This window comes from Phyllostomus hastatus, unplaced genomic scaffold, assembly GCF_019186645.2.
Source record: "Phyllostomus hastatus isolate PE091 unplaced genomic scaffold, TTU_PhHast_1.1 phas_contig_58, whole genome shotgun sequence".
Taxonomy (NCBI): domain Eukaryota; kingdom Metazoa; phylum Chordata; class Mammalia; order Chiroptera; family Phyllostomidae; genus Phyllostomus; species Phyllostomus hastatus.
The window spans coordinates 16,788,162-16,811,129 of NW_025333916.1; the positions used below are offsets into that span (position 1 = coordinate 16,788,162).

At 38.9% G+C, this 22,968-nt stretch overlaps 1 protein-coding gene across 3 annotated transcripts in view; it reads right to left on the reverse strand.

The window, feature by feature from the left end:
- The window catches only part of MSH3 (mutS homolog 3), a 137,591-nt gene that overhangs the window by 69,134 nt on the left and 45,489 nt on the right, over positions 1–22,968 (reverse strand). For all 3 annotated transcript variants that reach the window (XM_045848096.1, XM_045848095.1, XM_045848097.1), the window contains exons 10-12: positions 21,836–21,950; positions 15,353–15,437; positions 11,960–12,069 (exon numbers count right to left, since the gene is read on the reverse strand). In XM_045848096.1, the coding sequence (XP_045704052.1) occupies positions 11,960–12,069; positions 15,353–15,437; positions 21,836–21,950 (310 nt within the window). The remainder of the gene's footprint in view (positions 1–11,959; positions 12,070–15,352; positions 15,438–21,835; positions 21,951–22,968) is intronic.

Genomic DNA, 22,968 nt, shown 5'->3' on the forward strand with positions numbered 1-22,968 from the left:
CTCTTCCTCTCATGCCAAGCTCCAGACAAACTGGGCTTCTTCCAATGTTTTGGTCACTCCAAATTCTCTAACCTCACAGCTTTCAAGTTTACTGCTCACTCGACTTTGAAGACTCTTCCTCTTTCCTGCAACCTCCAAGCTCCACTTTGGCTCGTCACCCTTCCTCTGAAAAGACCTTCAACTGCATTAGACCAAGTTTAACCCTCGGCCATACCTTTCCATACCGCCCTCTATTTGCTTTCCACAGTGAAAACCGTAATTGTGTCTGTTTCCTCACTGTCTTTTTCATCGGACTGGAAGTCGGTAAGAACAGGGACCGTATCTTCATCCCCACAGTTCTGGGATCACAACATGTGCCCAATAAAAAGCGGCTGAATTCAATTCAATTTGATTCAATTCCAAAGACTATATATAAAGTAAAGCATAATGAAGTAAAAAAAATTAAATTTTCTTTGCATAGGATTGTTGTGATAAAATAAATCAATGTTTTACCCTAACTTTTAAGCAAAATGCTATACAAAGATAAAGTTTTATTTGAATAACTCCCTCATGAATAAATGAAAGACGACACCAAATGGAGAAGACTGGGATGATGCTACAGATGGTATGAGGACCGTAAAACAATGCCATCTGGGAACGGATAGGAGAGTCTCCAAAGATAGCTGCTCTCTCAGAAATGATAAGGGTTGTCTGGGATATGAAAAGATAACAGCAAAAGAGGTTAATAAAAACCCAAATCATATTTATGAAGTCCACTAGAACATTTTTTTAATGGGCACAAAACTATATTCTAGAAAGAGACTGAAAAGGCTGTGCTAAGTTGGTTTGCAATCTGGAAAAATACAAAGGTAGTGGCTTTTCTTTTAGCCTAGTGACACCACAGGCAAAAGCTTGTTCACTATGAATTATTTTGGATTTTACCCAGCCTTCATTTGTTACAGGGAGATAACAGCTCCGAGGTTAATAATTAAGGCTGAGAAGGCAAGTGACATCAGTTCAAATCCAGGCTATACCATTTACCAGTTGTTTAGCCTTGCTCTAGTTTCTCCATCTATAAATGAGAATAATAATGTCCCCTCATAGAATTGTTACAAGAATTCAATGAAATAATACATGTTAAGCACTTAGAACAGTGCCTAGTAGGCACTGGTAACTATTTGAAACATGTTAACTGTTACCATTGCCATTTTTAAGGTGATCTTTATTGGCATACAAAATGTGTCTGGTAGATTCCACAACAAACAGCATGGGGGAGGGGAGAAATAGCACCCAAAATATAAGCCTGGAAATAAGTCCATGTGGACAAAACTTAAGACACTGATATACAGAAAGTTATTTTGTGTGAAGTGAACAACAAGGAAGGACTGTACAAGGAAAGCTAGAGCTGGGATCTCAAGTGCTAAACCTGACAGGGAGTGGGACCTGAAGTACCACGCGGAGACCGGTGAGTAGGCCGCAGTGAGGGAGAGCGCCGTGACCGTTACAAGCGTCAAACTCGACAGGGAGAAGGTGGAAAGGTGTGCGGCTCTATTTACCACCACAGATCTTCCCTCACTGAGGCAGCCGTAATTCCATTTTCTCTCCTATGAGCAGACCAGAATGCAAAGAAATAAAAATGACTTCTAATCAAGTTTTTAAAATGAAACAGTCTGCATTAGTAGGAGAGAAAGACTTCTGCAGAGAAGACTTTCCAGAGCTGTAAAACAGTATGTCAGACCACAAGAATAGAGAATGGTCACTTTGGTGCCATCAGTGAAAGAGATTTGGTGACAGTCAGCATAACAGGAAGTAGCACTGCAAGTGAGGAGATAGTCAAGATACTATTCCGAGGTGCCCTGTTCTACCGCTGATCCTCAAAAATGATACATTCCAAAGCTTCCTTAGTAAGTGGTGTTGGAAAACTTGGACAGCCACATGCAAAAGAATGAAATGGGACTGCTATTTGACACCATACACAAAAAAATAACTCCAAATGAATTAAACACTTAAATATAAGAACCTAAAACGATAAAACACACAGAAGAAAACACAGGTACTCAACTTACAGGCTTTGGTCTCAGAGCAGGTTTTATTAATTTGACCCCAAAGGCAGGGAAATAAAAGAAAAATAAGTGAATAGGACTGCATCATACCAAAAAGCTTTGCGCAGCAAGAGAAACCATCAACAAAACAAAGAGTCAACCAGCCAACTGGTGAAGATACCTGTAAATGATATTGCAATAAGGGGCTAATATCCAAAATATAAAGAAATCATAAAAGTCAACAAAAAATAAACAATACAATTTAAAAATGGGCAGAGGATACTTTTCCCAATAAGACATACAAATGGCCAATAGATATTTTAAAAGATGCCCAAATGCACTAGCTATAAAAGAAATGCAAATCAAAACCTCAATAAACTACCACCTCACACCTGTTAGAATGGCTATTATCGACAAGACAAGAAATAAGTGTTGGAGAGGCTGTGAAGAAAAAAGAACACTTGTACGCCGCTGGGGAAAATGTAACTGGTACAGTCAGTATGGAAAACAGTATGGAGGTTCCTCAAAATATTAAGACTACAGTTACCATATGACCCAGCAATCCCTCTTCTGAGTATCGACTAGAAAAATTTGAAAACATGTATTCGTAAAGATATATGCACCCCTATGTGCACTGCAGCACTGTTCCTGGTGGCCAAGATATGGAAACAACCTAAGAGTCCTCCAGTGAATGACTGGAGAAAGGAGACATGGCACATACCTACAGTGGAATATGGCTCAGACATAAGAAAAGATTAAATATTGCCATTTGCAACATGGATGGATCTTGAGAATGTCATACATTATAAACGAATGAAAAGAAGACACCTGAGTCATTTCATTTCGCATGACAAGGACAATGAACTTAAGGTTCTGGGCATGACGAGGATTGTTTTTTACAACCAAAGCCCCAAGGACTGAATGTGGGCGTCCCTGGAGTCCTTCACATTTGAAGAAGCACTGGGTGATGACATTAGAATTTGTTGTGTGTGGCCATCACTCAGAAACTCAGGGTGTGACCTACAGCTATTGCCATTGTCAAGACATGTGATGGAGTCTGTATCTGCTGGTTGCTATTCATAAAGATGCCTTTATAATTTTTATATAAGGTTATGTAGGGGAAAAAAGTTAAAATACAAACTGCTGCCCTGAGTGGTATAGCTCAGTGGATTCAGTGTGGGCTGCAAACCAAAGGGCCGCCAGTTCAACTCCCAGTAGGAGACATGCCTGGTTTGCAGGCCAGGTGCCCAGTGGGGCCCACGTGAGAGACAACCACACATTGATATTTTTCCCCCTCTTTTTCTCCTTCTCTTCCCCTGTCTCTTAAAATACAAACTGCTGAGGAAAGGTTGTTTTCTGTTGTTCTAATTTCTTCTGAAAGATTTTCTCATAAGACAACTTAAATAAAATGAATAAATTAAACTCAGATATTAACACATCAGTCATGCAACACGGCTAAACTAATGACCTAAACACATTTCTAGCAGAAATATGAACCATGAGCCCTCTCCTAGAGCCAGAGCATCATTACTCAGATCCACCTAGCTTCACCTTTCACATGCACGGTTCACTCAGTGAACAATCACTAAGTGCATACAAAGTACCAACTGCAGAAGCAGCTAAAGACGGAGGATGAAGTGTGACAGCAGGAGCTAGAAAGGTGAGCAGGGACCTGGTCAGGTGAGTGCTGCAGACCACACAGGAGCTCTGGCTTCATCCTGAGGGCCACAGGAGCCAATGGCCAGCGTTTGAAAGGACAAAATGCAGTGTTTGAAAGGACAAAGCAGCAGCAGGAAGACTGGTCAGACAGCTGTTTCTATAATCCAGGAGGGTGATGTTAATAATCTGAACTTCGGTAGAGAATATAGGAATGAAAATAGCTCACAGTGTCAAGAGCTACTGAGAACACAGGATTATGAGGAGTGGTGTAAGATAAGGGAAGCGGGGGGGAGGAGTAACTTATGTGATGAGCTGCCCTCATAATAAGGATGAACCTACAGTGTGAATCAAGATCATCTGAATGCATTGAAACATGTCAAACACTGAACTTGATTTCGAACGGTCCCAGATGGGTAGTGCCACCAAGAATATGGCAGAAGCAAATAATCATCCTCTCTAGGAGAAAGCATCTTCATTCTAGCCCTCATATTATCCTTAAAAGTATATTCCCAGTCCTCGCTGGTGTGGCTCAGCAGATTGAGCACCAGCCTGCGAACGAAAAGGTTGCCAGTTCAATTCCCAGACAGGGTACATGTCTCACGTGAAAGCCAGGTCCCCCGCTTGGGGGCGTGCAAGAGGCAGCCAATCGATGTTTCTTTCACACAGCAATGTTTCTCTCCCTTTTTCTCCCTCTCGTCCCCTCTCTCTAAAAAAAATAAATAAGTAAAATCCTTAAATGTATAGATATATAGGTATATATATATATATATCTATAGGTATATCCCACATAATATTATCAGTACACACAAAACATTAAGCATAATAAAAGAAACCAGACAGAATCAATAGAAAACGGGTAATAAAAACAGGCATACAAACTATCAAGTTTTGGTAATGGGGGTGGGTGCTGAATGATTAAAATTACTCAAGAAATCAAAGAGAATAAAACAAAAGGAAGCAAGTAAAGCACAGAACAGGTAGGGAAATTAGAAATAAACCAGTTATGTAATTTTCACTGCTTTACAGGTGATCTTTCTTTGCTCTCTGGTTATTTGTAAGATTTTTTATCTCTGATTTAGTGTCATATGATTTAGCAAAATGTGAATTTGTTTTCCATTGCATTTTGGGTTCACTATGTTTCTAAACCTAAGGACTCATATCTCTCATGAAGTATGAGAAATTATCATCTTTTATTATTCTTTGAATATTATCTTTCTTCCTATTCTATTTTTTTTTTTTTTACTGTAAAGCTGATGAGGATTATGTTAGGCCACCTAATTCTCCACTTGTCTTCCAATCTCATCTTTTAGCACAGTGTCTCTCTGTGCCACACTCCAGGTAACTTAGAATATTATCTCACGTTCCAGTTATTGCATCTATTCCTGTTTAACCCACTACTGCTAAAAGCTGAATGTGGTTCTTTTTGAAAATTGAACTGACCTCTTTTGATCCAGTTTTGTTCTATGCTCATGTTTTTTTATTTTCTTTTGCATTTCTTTTAACATGGTGGTTTGATATTTATCTTTTAATTCTACTATCTGAAGGTCCTGCGATTCTAATGATTCTACTGGTCACAATTTCTGCTGACTCACGCTCCTGGCCACTCATTTCCCCTCCTCTTTCGCAGCTAAGGTTTGCAAGTTTATGGAAGCTTCTTCTTTAGGATTCCTCAGAGGCCTAGACTGAGCAAATCTGCATTTGCTTCCACCCTGAACCCTTAGGTACAATGGGACCATTTTAAGTAAACTTCACAACTTAGACCTTGCAAGACCACACAGATAATACATATTGAAATAGCAAACCTGAGTGAGGGTGGTTCTGAGATTAAGAATTTTTGGAAACTTTTCCCCTTCAAGACCTGACCAAGACAGACATATATCTCTTTGTTCCCTCTCTTTACTGAGATTATGATCCTTTGAGTGTCTCACATTACTATAGGCTCCCTAACTTAAACAGACACAAGACCTTGACTCCTGTTTCCCACAAGACTTTTAAAACCCAATCCTTTTGCCCTGGCTGGTGTGACTCAGTGAATTGAGTGCTGCCTGCAATACCAAAGGGTATTGGTTCGATTCCCAGTCAGGGCACATGCCTTGGGTTGTGGGCCAGGTCCCAGAAGGAGGTGTGCCAGAGGCAACCACACACTGATGTTTCTCTACTTCTCTTTCTCTCCCCTTCCCCTCTCTAAAAATAAATAAATAAAATCTTTAAAAATAAACAGTCCGTTTGAGTACCAACATCTTCAAAGGCCTAAGAGGTAACTGCAACACCGGCGTCAACTCACTTCCATTCACAGCTCCTTTTTCAATCTGTTCCCCGAGTCTTTCTATCTATCCATCCATCCATTTATTTATTTATTTATTTAAACAAGTTCAGCTATATGCTAAAAGGATGTTTGTTATACTTTATGGAACATACCTAAGTATTTCATATATGGAAACATTTTTAAGACATTAAAGCCACAGAAAATGAAGTCCTCCGACAGCATTTTGAGTGGATACATTCTGAAAATCCCTACCCACAGGACATAAAAAGAGAAAGACAAAGCTGGAAGAGCCAAGAAGGAATATACACCTTCCTCCTTTTCTCCTGTATTTCTCCTCCTCAGTCCAAACAAAAGTTGTCATTTACTGCTGGCCATTCAAGCCAGCCTAGATCTCACTGAAGGCCCTGATACTGCAGAACAAGCGAAGACCAGCTACGAGTTCCTGGACCTTGCAACCCAAGAGATGCTAGTTCACCCACATACAGTAACAGAGAAGACATCGGGGTGAGGGGCATTTAGGGGCACCTTTTTCTTGGCGGCAGCCGTCACCTTCTGTTCTCACTCACGTTCACACAGCAAAGGCACAGGGTCAACACGAAGCAATCAGCTCTCAGCTATGTACCACCTACCACTCTTACTTCCCATTTAGGAGCAGCCCTGCGTCTCAGTGGACGGAGTAAACTCAGAGTCACCACAGGTGAGCACTGTGTTGACCGGCTCATGGAGCATGGAAAACCACAGAGAATAATTAGGGTCTCCTAGCTAATTTCAAGAAGTTCCAGAGAGTTAAAAATGCTATTTAGTTTTCTTGTTATACATTAAATGTATAATGGAGGAAATACATGACATTCTTTGTATCCTGGTCAGGGCTATGAATCAGAAATACAACCATTAATAGTATTCCAAACAGATGCTTACCAAAATAAAAGTTATTTAATTATTCAAGACAATTAACTATCATGAAAATGTACTTGGTGCTTTAGAAAATTACACAAGAGTACAGTCAAATGACAAGGACGGATATCCTAACACCAACAATTTTCAGCTTCTTAATTTTAATTATTTAGGTGATTTAAATGCCAAGAATAAACTAAGTATCCTTAATTCTCTTAAGCTGTTTTCTAAAAATCTAATTTGAATTATAAAGTATCTTTCATTTGCTCTAATTTTGGTCTTGAGTAACAAAGTAACAGGTTAAGTATTTTATTTCCAATACAAAAGTTTCCCACTTTTGTATTTGCAACTTCACTTTACTAGGAGACTGTGGTTTAACCCAATTAGATTAGAAACTCCTTAAGAAAAGGTACATTCATTGTCTTGTCAATGAGGCTGAATGATACAAAGTTTAAAATACCTATCTTATACTATTAAGGGAAAGAAACAAACTAGAGCACTATGTATATTATGTCCCCTCTATGTAAAAGAAGGAGGGGCCTATGTTGACATTTGCTCATTTGCTTTTTAAAACAAAAAGACTCTGGAAGGTTGCACAAGAAAATAATAACCATGATCGTCCAGTGGGAACTCGGCAGAAGTGGGAGAGGGCTAAAGAGGAAAACATTTCACTATGTATCTTTTCACATTTTTAAAATCTAGAATTATATGAACATAATACTGTGTGTTCAGAAGTTTCAAAATGTTAATATTTTAATGCTGAAAGTACAATGGAGATGGCAAGATATGCACACAGTCTGGATATAGTTTGGAGGTAAAAGCTATAGGACCTGGTATTAGCCTGGATGTGGTTGTCAGAAAGGAAATGTGCAGAACAAACACTAGGTTCCTGGCCTGTGCAAATTATTAGGTGGAGCTGCTCATTCCTAGAACGGGGAAACCAAGAGGAAGAACAAGGTTGAATACATTACGTCTGAGATGTCTGTGATACACTTATGTGCTTCTGAATCTAATTTGAATGTAGAAGCCTAGAGACAAGAGAGTAAGGACCAGAGCTACAAATTTGGGAATCCCTGACATTTTGATATTTATAGCCAGGGGAACAGATAAGTTCACATGAGTAGGACAGGAGACAGTGAGAAGAAGAGAAAGGAGGATAAGGTAAGGAAGAAAGCTGAGCTGCTAAGGCTCAGGTCTCAAGACCTCCAACACTGAAAGGCTACATAGAGAATGAAAAGCTAGCAAAGGAAACTTAGAAGCAGCAGCCAGCAAACCAGGAAGGAAACAAAAATGAAGGTTCCACTTTAGAAAAACAAAAACAAAAAAGTACAGACTGTACAAAAGTCCAGAAATAAAGTACACCCCAGTGTGATGTAAAAGCTGTAAATAGTAAGGAGCGATACAATCAAATACACACTTTAAAAATAATCTGTGGATAGTACAGAGTAGAAACAGAGAGGGGCAAGACCAGAGGCATGAAGATGCTTAGCTTCCTCAATTACAAAACCCTTTTCATGGAAAGACTTGGATCACACTGCCTTTCATAAAAATGATTTTACAAAAAGGCAAGATGACAGACTACTATAGCTTGCCAAAGATTCAAAATTGTCACTGTTAATCAAATGAACTCATCCATAAGAAGTGGAGAAACACCTCTCCGAGTCTGCTTCACGGTGAACACTCCGCTAGTCTGTGTGTGCCTGCAAACATGTGTGTACACACGCACCCACAGACAGCTGCATTTCCCAGAAACCCCGCTCTCTCGGAAGGAACTGCTTCTGTCCATCTGTTCTGCCCACTCAAACCGAACATTCCTCGAGGCAGAGATGCCCTAGCAAATACAGGTCTGAAGCTTCTGAAAATAACGGTGACCAAGTCATCAGCAGCACGTGAGCTATAGCGGAAGCTGTGGCTACAGGCAGGATTCTAAGTAGTGCTAAAAGAAAGAGATGGCCCCAGAACAGAACCCTGGTAATGCCAACATTTAAGGTGCAAGTAGAAGGGGTACCCATGAAAGAAACATACAACTACTTTTGTTTTGATAATTTAAAATACAGGGTCTGGCACAAATAACATCCCCATTTTTTATTACAAAATCTTTTATTACAAAATCATCAACATGTAATTCTGTAACATAACATTATCACACTCAAGCACGTCACATGACACTTTACGTGAAATGTTCAAATTGATGTCCACCTCGTGCAAGACGTTCACACCTATACCCTATCACACCAACCACACTCAAGCGAGCCTTACCTCTGCCAGACCCTGCACAGAGCAAGTCACTGCATCTTGAATATTTGTAGGATGACCAAATATGCCTTGGAAATTAATATTTGCCTAAAGTATCATTTTAGAGACTCATCCCAGACTTTTCAAAGTTTCTTCCCCTTCCAATCAAGATTTATAAGCAGAATTTTTGTATTTTCAGGATTTTACCAAACTAATAAAATACATATTGTGTGTATATAAAGGCTTGACAAGACCATATCAACTCAAACAAGCAGAAGAAATTCAAAGATGGAACCTCAAAAGAATGAATTCAATATAATTTATTTAATTGTAAAAGTCCTTAGGACTAATGGCTTTGCCAGTGTGGCAGTTATTTATGAGAACAAGCTAGAGATGCCCTGGCCTGGTGGCTCAGTTGGTCGGAGCACAGTCTGTACACCAAAAGGCTGCAGGTTCGATGCCCAGTCAGGATGCACACCTAGATTATGGGTTCATTCCCTGGTCAAGGCGTGTACAGGAAGCAACCAATTGATACTTCTCTCTCACATCAATGTTTCTCTTTTTTTTCTCTTCCTTCCTCTCTCTCTAAGATCAATCAACATATTCTCGGGTCCCTTTTTAAAAAAAGCAACAGCAGCAACCAGAGGACTACACTGGAGAATCTTCTTACCTTCTTGCCTAAAATTAACAGAACTGATCAAAAGTGTTCATCACAACACATAAGAAAATGTAACCTATTTATAAAAATTTGTGTGGCTTCAGTAAAGTAAAATCCAGTCTCAATAATCTAAGTGAATTCTTGACTCAGTGAATAAGCATAGAGCAAAGCCATTTATACTTTCTAAAAGTCACTAGTAAATTCTGCACCAGGGAGGTCATTGTATAGAATAAAAGGTGGTGGAAGTGAAAAAATCCTCTGAAACTTGAAACATTTGGTCCTGGATTTACAAATGGGATTGCCTGGGAGCTAAAATAGGCTAAAAATACAAAGAACTTAAGAACTTAAGGGTTTAAGAGAATTCACTGATGACTGACAAAAACTGGGCTCCTGGAGGACTGTGGAAGGCCTGCTTTATATCGCTAAATTCCCTCGTCACCCATTATTCGTTCTGTATTGTCACTCCAGGAGAATACCTGGCCCTACGCGAACATTTGGCCGCCGAAGTCAGAGACAGAACATGAGCCTGCATGAATCAAACCACTGATGTGATCTGCGTGGCACCTATGTTAGTTCAGTAGAATAAAAAGACATTAAATATAAAACTGATCCACTGACTAATCAGCTGAGAATTTTCTCAACTTCTTTGGAATAGGTTGCAAGTGTCGTTATGATTTAACTGGTATTCTTTTGAAGTCAATTTTAAAGGATTAGGAAGACAAAAGTTTTAAAACTATGACCCAAAATGAAAAGGGCAAAGGGAAAGGTTTTGTGTTTGCTTTTAGCTACGTAAGTGTTAGGCCAGTTTGAAGTTCACACTTGAAAGCATCAGTGTTCAATGCCTTCTCTCAGCCTTTCTGGTAAGGCAGGGTCCAAGGGCTATCAGGAGTGTCCAGCCTTTTGGTGTCTCTGCACCACACATTAATACATTGTGACATGTAATCACAAGAAAATCTCATAAGTTTTAGGTAAATTGACGATTTTGTGTTGGGCCACATTCACAGCCATTGTGGCCTGCATGCGCCTGAGGGCCGCAGATTGGACACCCCCGGCATGATTCAGTCTCTCAAGAGCATATAACATGGTCTACTGAATTTATCTCAAATTAATCTTGGTTACAGAAAACAAATTTAACAATAGAAATAAAAATCTTTATTTACATGAGAATGTCTGCTCATGCATCTGTTTCTGATGACTATTTTAACCAAGTAAATAAAATACTAAGAACTGCTGTGGACACTTAGGTGGGTGTCTTTCCATCCTCCAGAATGCAACCCCCCATAGGCTGCTGTGCCCACACTGTCTGTAGAAAGCCTTCTTGTCTGCTCGTGCTCCACGAGGTATCCTTATTTCATCTGAATACTGAACGAAAGTAGACACTTCCATTTTCAGAATTTCGTCTTTATCTAGTCAGCTTCCCCTGTTTGGAGGTCTTTATGGTCAAGAAGAAAAATCAAAATGACCCACTAAAAGCAGAAGTGATCTGGTAGTCGTCATCGTCAAAATAATTTCTTAAATCTTATGACTAACATTAATAAGAATACATGCTATCCTTTTTTGATGACTATTTACTAAGTTGCAGCATAAAATGTGGCCAACAGTGAGGCTATTGTGCAGTTTAAAAGAGAAATGCACTAAAGCCCCTAGCATAGTGCTTGGTATGTAGTAAAGTCACTCCTAGTTTACTCTTTCTACAGTCCTAAATGTCTTACTTACACCTGACCTCTCTCCCTACCAACAGTGATTTAGCTCAGGTCCTCAGAACCTCTCTGTAAACTTGGTAACTTGCCCCCCACCACCACTTTGTCCCCTCCTACACACAAGCCCAGCTCTGACCCCATCACTCCCATGCTCAGAATCACTGAATTATTGTCCTCTGCTGCCATCTCCTCAGCCGAGCCTTCACAGCCCTCTACCGAAGGCAGCACCCCATCTCTCCAGCCCCCTACCACCGTATAGTATTGATGACCCAAACTGTGTAACTCACTTTCCCCAACACACCCCATGTCTTCCAATCTGCAAGCTTGCCCACTCATGGGAACAATGGAGAAATCCTCACAATATCAGATACAATATTGCCAGATAAAAATAAAATATTCCCCAATTTAAAATTATATTCTTTTAAATCATGGTAACCTTGGTTTCAAGAAGGCCATATGCCTTTAATTTCATACCTTCACATAATTTCAGATTAAACACACACACACACACACACATTCCCTTTACCTTAATTTAAGGAGTGGCTGCGTCACCCATTTCTTTAACTTCCGTCTCCCAAATGAAGTTTTAGTATGGTCTAACACCCAAAATAAACTTCCTTTGGTTTTCATATCAGTCTAAGAAAGACCAGAAAACAAGTTTTAGTAACTAAACAATTATATTTGTACCAAAATTGCTAGTTGATCATATGCCCCAATCATTCCATGTATCATAATTTTCAATGTTATTTATATACACCTAGCATAAAGTATGGCTCATAACAGGTGTTTATTTAATGTCTGATAAATGAATATGTATGTATATTTATATAACATGATACATACACACACACACACACACACACACACACACACACACACGAGGTCTGTCCAGAAAAAATCCAACCACTGTTAATAGAATGAGAACAGTTTGTGCTACATCGATATAACCTGGCAGCCAAGGAGAGTGGCCTGGAATGCACAGGTGAACAATGATGACCTCACTTGTTCTAGTCATTGGGGATGGCAGGTACCATTGAGTGAGCATGTATGTCTGTCATATTCAAAATTACTGAGCAAGGAGAGCAATGAATCCGCATCAAACTTTGTGTTAAGCTTGAACATTCCTCAACAGAAACTCTCCAGAAGATTCAGAAGGTGACAGTTATGGGCAACTGGTGATTGGCAGCTTCATCACCAAAATGCACCTGCTTATGCATCATGTCCCATGCAGAGTTTTTCAACCAAACATCAAATCACCCCAGTGACTTAGCCCCGCTACAGCCCAGATTTGGCACCCTGAAACTTCTGGCTTTTCTCAAAACTAAGATCACTTCTGAAGGCAAAGAGGTTTCAAACAGTAGATGAGGTTCAGGAAAACAGAATGGGGCAGCTGATGGCAATTAGGAGAACTATGCAAGGTCCCAAGGTGCCTACTTTGAAGAGGACAGAGCCATCACTGTCCTATGTACAATGTTTCTTGTATCTTCTTCAATAAATGTCTCTACTTTTCATATTACATGGCTCAATACCTTCTAGACAGACCTCACATACATATACACACACACACAAACATATAAAGTATTGATATTTTGCAAAAAAGAGATAGTCTATATGTCATTTTTGGTTAACTAAGAATAAATTACTCAGAAATCTCTTTTGAAATATACATTTGTCCTTAGCATCTTAAAAATATAGGCTTTGTGCCTTGGGAAATACAGTGAAGACAATCTAACTTTCCTTTGGCAATTCCATATCTCCCACTGCCTCAGAATCGCTGATCTAAAGACGGTGCTCTCATGACCACACTGACCGAGCAGAAAGCACTGGAAACAGATGGGAACTTGCACCACCCTCAGGGAATTTACTCTGGGAGGGGCTTATTTTAGTCTACTTCATTAAATTCTTAGTAAAAGTATATTAAATCCTTAGTAAAAGTTTATCTGTCTATACTTTGCTATTTGAAAGTTGAGTCATAAAAAAAATTACAACTAGAGATGATGGTTTATTTTAACCAAGGTTTCACTGTATTACAAAAAGTCTATGAATAGATTAAATCTTGTTTGGAACATAAAATTGCAGTTTTCAACTGAGCGATTTTTTAAAAACTTTTTCCCTTTCTTTCAAATCATCAAACAGGTACTTACAGAATACCTCCTCATGTACTCAGCTGTATGACTGGCAAAGGTATATTAAGACATGTTCCCTCCCTGAGGGCACTTATATCCAAGTTTGGGAGAAGAGACTCATAATTAGGACACAATGCCACCTGGCAGAAATAAACTACAAAAGGTCTGACATAAGCTCCCCAAGCCTTAGGAGTTTAAAGCGTAGCACACACAGCAACTACAGTCACGGAGGCTCCCAAGGATGGAGCTGGACAGGCAGAGCCGACTGACGAGGGTCCAGATCAGCAACAGCACCACCCTTTCTGAGACAAGAGCCAACTGGCCTGCCTGCAGTGAAGTCTTCCAGAAAGGGGACAGTGGAGGGGAATCGTGCTCCAATGATCTGGCATCACTGGAGAAGCAGGCTCAGGAGAGAGGGAGTGAGGGAGAGAGGGAGAGAGAGAGAGAGAAAGGGAGAGAAAGGGAGAGATATAGGTAGAGATACAGAGAAAGGCAGGGATAGGGAAAGAGACAGACATGAGATAGAGACGGAGACAGAGAGAGAGAGGAGGCAGACGCAGGTCCTGTTACACCTCTGCTTTCCCTGACACCTCGTTACCTCTTTTCACTGCTTATCTGTAAGGGAGGCCAAAGCTGAGGTGCAAAGACACACAGATGTTCATTCTTAGCTTCTGTTTCGACAAGGGTCCAAGTCTTGGTACAAAAAGATTTTTAAGGGGTATTTTGATTACAGATGATTTTTGCCTTAGGAGTGTGATTTCAGAACTGACTGCACACAGTAGAGGGTGTGAACAGGGAGGATGTGGCGGAATCAGCAAAGCTTGGAATGCTGGGGCTGCCTGCAAGCTCTGACTGAGCTCCTTTTCACCCAAGAAATGTCCCTTTCCTCCTGCCCCTTGTTTCCTGTCGTGGAGGTGTGCACGGAACTGATGAGAAAGACTTGTGGGAAAGATTCTCACTTCTGGATAATGTCGCTGAATAAAAGTAAGGCGGATTCTAGTGTACAGGGACAGCTTAAAAGAGGGAGAAACTAAGAGAAACTAATTCCAGGAGTCAGGAAAATAATGTCAGCATTTAATACAGTTCACAACAGTAATAAATATTTCTGAACAGCTTTAAACCATTTGACCCAGATGGTTCATTTTCTCCACTACTTACTCAAACAGCTTGAAACTGCTTTTTATTTCTATGACTTTGTTATGATAACATGAATTTTATAATATAATATCACACATTACCAAGTGACAATTTAACAAGTGAAAGCAATAATTTCAATGACTCCATTATCTTCTTAATTCATCAATAAAGGGCAAATAAATAATGATGGAAGTCTGTAAAGGGAAATAACATGCATCTTACAGTCTAATTGAATATCACAGTAACTTGTTTTATATGCTGCGTAATGAAATAAGACTGCAGACATTTCAAGAAAAAAGTATGTAGAAAAACATTACCAAGCAGGCAAAAAAATCCACTTCATATTAATTTTCAAAGACGATGCTCTTCCAAAGAAATTTTTGACACAGAAATGACCTGGATGAGCATGTTACTTCAATCATTAAGAAGGGCAGCTCTACAGCTCCCCAAGTAACCCCACAGAAGCATTTCTTAAGTTATGCTTCAATCTCCAAAAAGCAGGTACTACAATTATCAACTAAAAGACAATAGGTAGAGTGGTCAGCTGAGGACACTATTGGTGTTTTCAACTGTACTCCTAAGAAGAAAGCACTACCTTATTTCAAATTTTGTTTTCAAAACCATTTTGAATCAACTAGCCCTTATGTTTACCTGACCTGATTCTGTAGGATTTCAAGATTCCTTAACGTTGTCCCATTAATTGTCATAAATTCCATTTCACCTGACAATGGTTTAAAATTCCTGTAAAAGAACAAAACATGAGCCAAGATGTAGGTGCTTTAGAACTTTTAAAACCTAACTTAGGCACTAGAAATATTCCAGTAACACTGTAACAACGGTTAGCTCTTTGATAGAAACTCAACTGAAAAGGAGCAAAAAAAATATTCATTGGGACATTGTCTTCCACTGATTCTGGTGTCATTAAACAGACTGATGGCAAAACAAGGACAGATGCTCTCAAACCAAACACAAGAACAAGGAAAGAAAGTGTTACCAACAATGTTTTAACACATATTTCCAGAAACAGCACGAAACACAGTCTTTTATCATTGACAGAGCATGTGGTGGTGTGGTCTCTTCAGGAAACAACGATGCAATTGGTTAGAAAAAATATGTCAAGATACTTAAAAACGTCCTTCTTATTCTTTAGCATGAGATCATCTTGATAAACCCTTTAACAGATTTTAATCAACATTCTGACATGTGCAACAAATGTTACTTACTCTATAATTAACAATGCATATTAATGAGGCTTTTTTAGTAGAGTAAAATGGAAAAAGCAGCAGAAATTATTTCCTTAAGTTCAAAGAATTCACATTCTCCTTAAGTCCCCATAACTATCTCAAAGTAGACTGAAAGTGCAGTAAATTTCAAATAGACTTGAGCATTGAGTTGCAATATGATTAATAAATATATGCACAATGCCATGTTTGTCCTTATTAGTCTTTCACGTTAAAAGCACACTAATCAATGCATTACTGATACAGGAATTCAATTTCCTTTATAAGCCAGTCAGTCCTTTGACTGTTCTATCAACAGCACTTATAAGCTTGATGCCTCAAAGGCAAGAAACGCAACATAATAGTGAGGTCACTAAACTATTTGGAGGGAAGCATGAGTGTCTCCATTATGAACCTAACCACACTTATCATGGATTTATTTAAATCATCTACTAAGATTTAAATAAAACCCAGTTTCCCAAACCAGTTATGGAAACAAGCCCTCATCCAGGAATCGAGAGCCTAAAATCGACGTCAGAGCCTCCACTTCCAGGTGACTCCCCAGCTGAAGCTCCAGAGCCCTGAACAAGAAGTATCTTACTACACACTAGGAATGTTGCCTAGTAACTGAATGCTGTCCTTTGGCAGTGTAATTTATCCATGACAAATCTGACCTAGCTTTCAAAGGATGATAACTTGTTAATGATTTTTAGAGGGAAGCAACTCCAACACTGATGGATACCAAGTGTATGCAGCCTTTTCTTTCCTGCTTATAGAAGTTAACTTAATTTGCCTTGCATGACAGCAATTAATGTCCTTGGACTGCCCTCATTAATAAACCTTCGCTCCGTGGAGGCAAGGGTTATTAATGTCATACATTCTGCAGCACCTGCAGGGCCTAGCAGAAAGTAGATGCTCAACAAATGCCTGTCATCTTCCTATAGGCAGCCCAGTGTGGGCTTTTTTTTTTTTTTTTTTTGCTTAGAGATGTCTGTTTTAAACACCCAAGTCAATACTAAAACATGACACATTATATTCAGGAAGAAACAATTAGGCAGTGATTGGCTATGAAGCTGACAGGTGTTCACACAGCCTCATGGTCAAAAATCCAAACTGGAAGAGCTGAGAGTATAGACTCAGAGTTAGTATCTAACCAGTTCCCCTGTGTTTGCATATAAGTCATTGACTTCCCCTGTTTCTGAAAGTTGGGTTCAACCTACACAAATAACACTTGAATACCTTAATCAGACAGGGACAATGGAGGGATTCTTAGCTGGCATGAGAGAAAGACTAATGCAGAACCCATAATCCAGCAGCCCTTCCTAAAAAACATCTTGGCAAGCTGCCTTTACCGCTCCTGAACATCAGAGGTGTAAAATAAGTAAGTGTCATTTAAGATGCCTGGACTGTCCAGAAATACTCCTCAGGTGTCTTCACCCTCACAAGAACTTGTAAACCCAACAGCCCATACACTGAAGAGTAGTGTTTTAGGTTTAGGATTCAAAAGCATTCCGTTCCACCAATTATCTGAGGGTTTTGTCACCTAACACCCTTTCACTAAAAGTGAAATCCAGCTCCTATGCCTCCAATGAACCTGTGACGTAAGGCACTGTCAGAAGATCAAGAAGACCCAGAATTAGAATTTCGAGATGCGTATAGAAGAGTTTTACATGACTGCTTTTGTGCCTGCTTGCTAAAAGGTGTCTGTCTTGGAGAATTTTGTTTGGACTAACATACAACCTGGTAGAGGGAGGGTTGGGGAGGAGGCTTAGAGCTCTTACCTACATAAAACTGCTGGGATTCCCAATACCTACAATATCAAAAAGAACCCAGTAAATGTGAACAACCAAACTGGCTTAAATTAGCTCTTTTTACCGAGCTCCACAGGTGTGCATATACAGCACCACACACTGATAACAAGACTCCTGTATCAGCAAAACGATCACGGCTCACTTTACGATGACACTCACTCTGCGGCAGTGGTCTGGAACCAGACCCACAACACATGTGGGGTCTGCCCGGATAGGCTCTTTACCCATTTAGCAGCGTCAATGAGATATGTGTATGATTTTTTGGTTTGTTTTACTTTGGTTTTTGTCATTACTGAACAAATCATCACAACCTCAAAGTAGATGCTGGGAGAAGCAAAGAATTTCTCTAAACTGACATCTGCATTGATTTTAATGAAAGATTAACCACTGGACATATTAAATTATACTGATCCCTATGGAACAATAATTACCAAGCAATTATAAGAACCAATTTTGCCATTGGGTTTCCTAAATGATTAGTTGATATGTTCTGAAGTTGGGACTCTTCCATCCAAACAGAAAAAAATTTCCTTCTATCAGTCCTAGGTCCATTGGAAATCATACACATTTTTAAAATCAGGGTTGAATCAGCCAGCATCCTTAGGTATTATGATCACTGATCTGAAATACTCACACAATTCTAAATTATTTATCCTTTTGGAAGAAGCAAAATTCATGTGCTTTAAAATGAACCTCATAAACAATGCCTGGCTGGAATTCACGCTGTGTGAACCTGAATAGAAATATTGTAAGTAACATGAGGAAACATTTCACTAATATTCAAGACAACAAAAATACAAAGGATGCTTTTGTTTCAAGTTTTAAAATGGGAGGAAATATACTTGCTACTAACTTGCCAGAGAAATTTATAATACTATATCATTCCTAAACTACTTAAAAAAGAGAGAAAGAAAAACCATCTTTCTGAATTAGACAGAGACAGTAAAGGTACAGAACTTATCTGAAAGATCAACCCCTTTCAAAGACCCTATTTAAATTATTTAAAAATGGAAACAAAGACAAAAAAATCTATCATGTTGCACATGAAATCAACAGTGGAAAATAGCTCTCTATGCAGTTTTCAGAGGTCCTATATTTACCATTTGCCTAATCTTTGGATGGTTAATTTAATTATTAATTTAATTTTATATAAGTATTATAAATTTTAATTATTATAAATTATATTATAAAATTCCAGCTTTATTATAGATTCACTTTTACTTGAGTTATAATTAAACAAGGTGAATATCTTTGCATTCCTAAACATTTCCAATAAGCATATTACAGAGGAAAATAAAAAGAAAGATGTTTAACGGTTCCAGAAAGCTCCCAGGTTCGGTGACTCCCTAGGAGGACACGCAGAACTCGGCACACGTTCATGCAGCTCCGAGTTATTACGGTGAAGGGATATGAGGCAGGACCTGCCCTATCGAATGAAACCTCACGTAATCCATCTTTAAGAACAATTCCTGAAATGGTATATTTTCCTGCAACAACCTTTGTAGGAGAAAAATTAGCACAAAGACCTTAAAAATATATATCAAGATTTTTGTGAAATATGCAGCAACTTTTGTGAAATCACTTGCAAGACACCACAACTAATTTTTCTCCCAATCACACAGCTCCTGAATAAAATATAATCATACCTTTGCTGAACTTTTAAAGTAATACAACCAAATTTTAAATACAGAAGGAGAGCATTCATGTTTCACAAAGTAATCACTTTGAGAGGCTACATTTTTTCCCCAAGATACAAAAACTGTGGAGTTGCACTTTAGGAATTATATTCAGAGTCAAATCACATGCTACCCATAAAACATCATCCCTCACATTTCATTTTTAAGCCCACAATAAATAAATAAATAAATAAATATAAATAAAGTACCAGTTTGATCACAATGTTCACTCATTAGTCTTGGCTCCCAAGGACATTTTTGCAATTTCTAATCAAATTCATGCTCACAGGATAAATTCCTTCCTGTCCCCCCGGCCATTAACCCTACATGTACTGACTGCCTACTAGATGCTGGGCATGTGCTGGGTGATGCACAATGTGAGGGCCTAAAATCTGGACTTCTTTACACCTTTCTGCCTGGCTCTATGGAAGCGAGAGGAGGGGGTCGCCCATCAGGCAGATTAGACACACGCTAAGTCACCAGCAGGTCCCATTCCCTGATCATTCTCCAACAATACCACCAAATATAAGTGCAGCCGCACTCAATGTATCAAATCGGGTAATTTTAAAATAAGCTATTTTAATTTCAGTACAAATAAACATTTTATATTTTACTGTTTAGCATTACTTTTACTTTGAATTGCATATGAGGACATAATAATGCTTTTAGATCCAAATTCATTTACTTCTAAACACCTGAGAGCCTGATTTTAGAAAAAGTCAGTTTTCTTATTTCAATATGAGTACTTCATTCCTGGGTGATGTAGGAATAGAAGCAAATCTCCCCCCACCCTCCCCCCCAAAATCTCTTTTTTTGCTTTTATTTTTTTTTAATTTTTTAAATTACGGTTCACATTCAATATTACTTTTTATTAGTAAGTTTCAGGTGTACAGCATAGCACTTAGATAATCATATACTTTACAAAGTGTCCCCCCATGATATTTTCAGTACCCAACTGGTAATGGGCAAGCTACTAGCCACTAGATCTACCTCACTCAGAGGCAGGACTATCATGAACAAGTTAAATGGTGGGTAGCTGGTCATCCTTCTATGGGGATCCAACACAATCGACCATACAGAGGCATCTCCCTCAACGCTTTCAATCATTGGATCTTAAAGTAGAATCTCTGCGGTATAATGCCAGGCTGCTACCTTGTTTAATAAAACATTTCAGCCATACTAAAACAGATGCAAATTAATATAGTGCCCAGGTTAAAAAATAAACATCAAGCAGAACTTCCCTGTGTCATCTGCCCAACCCACCTTTATGGTTTCTCCTCCACCCCCATCTTCTAACTGGTTGTTGCTCATTACCATGCATGTCTCTATACCTCCTCCACATACAGATGCATTCTTAGTAATATACACTACTGCCTCACGTGTTGCTACCTTCACATAATGATCTGTGCTCTGTGTCCTTGTGCAATTTGATTTTTGGATCAATATAATGCTAATGAAATTTTTTAATATTGACAAGTGTAACCCTAGTCCATTCATTTTCACTGCTGTATAACATGAATGTAACACAATGAACCCACTCTCATGTTGATGGACATGTAGGCTGCTTTTAACCGGGACAAAACTACTTCCAGAGAAGTGATATTCTGTTTTATCCTTAATACCACATACTAGAACATACATCCAAAAAAAAAAAAGACATCACAAAAAGATTCCCAGTGGACCTTTCTTCCACTCTCTCCAACAACCTCCAACCAGCACCACCTCTTCGTTCCTCAGTTCACACTCAGCCATTTTACTGAGACAGTCTGCCCACCTGTGCAGAGCAGGAGTCACTTACTTATCCAGGATCTATATGAGGGAGCTCACTCTTTACGGAGCCAAAGACAAGGGGTTGGTGAAGGTAGAATATATAGCAAGGCAAGAAAAATTATCTCCCTACCTCTTTTTATTCCACTGGTTTTTAAACTAGTATTTTCCTAGAATGTCACTTGCTAGCTTTTAATTCTCTGAAGTCCATAAAGTTAATCACTCTTTTGAAAATCTATCCATGTTAGAAACAGTCCAACGTTATGGACTAGGAAATAAGAACTCAAACCAAGAATCAGAAAGGCAGTGAAATTTTATGAATGCGTTTTAATACCACTTCTTAATTCTACTTCTTATTACTACTTGCCAATTAACTGTGCTTTAGAGTAAATCATCATTTTGTAGTCAAAATTATACTATATTAAATAGCTGTCATAAATACAATGTGACAGAATTTTAAGGGTTCTAACAATATTTTTATATTAATTTATATTTTTAATATTCTACAGCAACAATACCACATAGTTCATACAATACTTGCTCTCGAATAGAGTATTCTATCAATAGCGAGTAAACCTCTCTGATTATACTACTTAACTAAATCCAAGAGATGTTGATAATATAAATAAGCCCACCCCTTTTCTTATTTTTGAGGAATCACTTACTTGGGTTTGGAAAGCACCTTTTCCAAGTTAAATTCTTTGAGGTATTTTATTATGGCAGCCAAAGAGCAAATCACAGGCTTCACCAAGTTAATGATGCCAGAAAAACTTTGAGAACCTAAAAAACAGAATATATACCCTCATTAGAATTATTATTCATCATTATTAAGAACAAATGTTAAGTTAAATAAAATTTAGTTTATGGTTATTAAAACAACAGTTTAGACAGTATCTCCTAAAACTGCCCTCTGGAAAGATGCAGATGACTGTGAATACCCAGGGCGTGGGGAGAAGGACACTGTCTGGTGACGGAATCAGCCTTCATATAAAGCGATAGAGCAACTTTTTCAAAATGTAAAAGGCTCATCTCCTTTGACCCAGTCATACTTCAAAGTGCATGTCAAAGATGTATAAATAAGGAAGTGGGTTGAAAAACCTTTTGTAATACTAAAACACTGGAGAAAACCTAACTGAAGGTCAATAAAATAAGTTAAATAAACTGTGTTAAGTCCAGATTATTATTCACCTACTAATACTTTGAATGTACAGAATGACTTTTCGCTATCTGTACTGATACAAAAATTATCCATAATATATTGCCAAGTGAGGGAAAAGAAAGCTGTATCATTCTCAGCTCTCACCAGGGGTACTGCAACAGCTTTCCACTGGGTCTCTCAGCTTCATCCCTGTGCACTATAGGGTATTCTTAACAGAACAGCCCAAGGAATCCTTTAATCCTTTTTTAAAAGTACATCAAATCATTAGACTATGCTGCTTAGAAGTCCTTCAACATTCTCCAACTCACTGAGAGAAAAAGCACAAGTCCTTGCGTCTATAAGGCCCTACACGACTTGCCTTCCATCTCCTCTTTCCTGAGCTCCCCTCTTAACATCCTCCCCCTTAGTTACTGTGTAACTAAGGCTCCTTAGTCACAGCACCCAGGCTCCTTGCTGTTCCTTAAACATTCGAGGCACTTAAGAAATGCAGTGCTTCCTGCTGTCTCTGCCCACAGCCCTGCTCCTTCACATGGCCACCTGGCTTTCCCCTTCAACTCCTCAATCTTTGCTCACATCTCTGCTCTAGGGCCACCTTCTCAGGGAAGGTCCCTTCACCACCCTGTTTAAAAGCCCACCTCA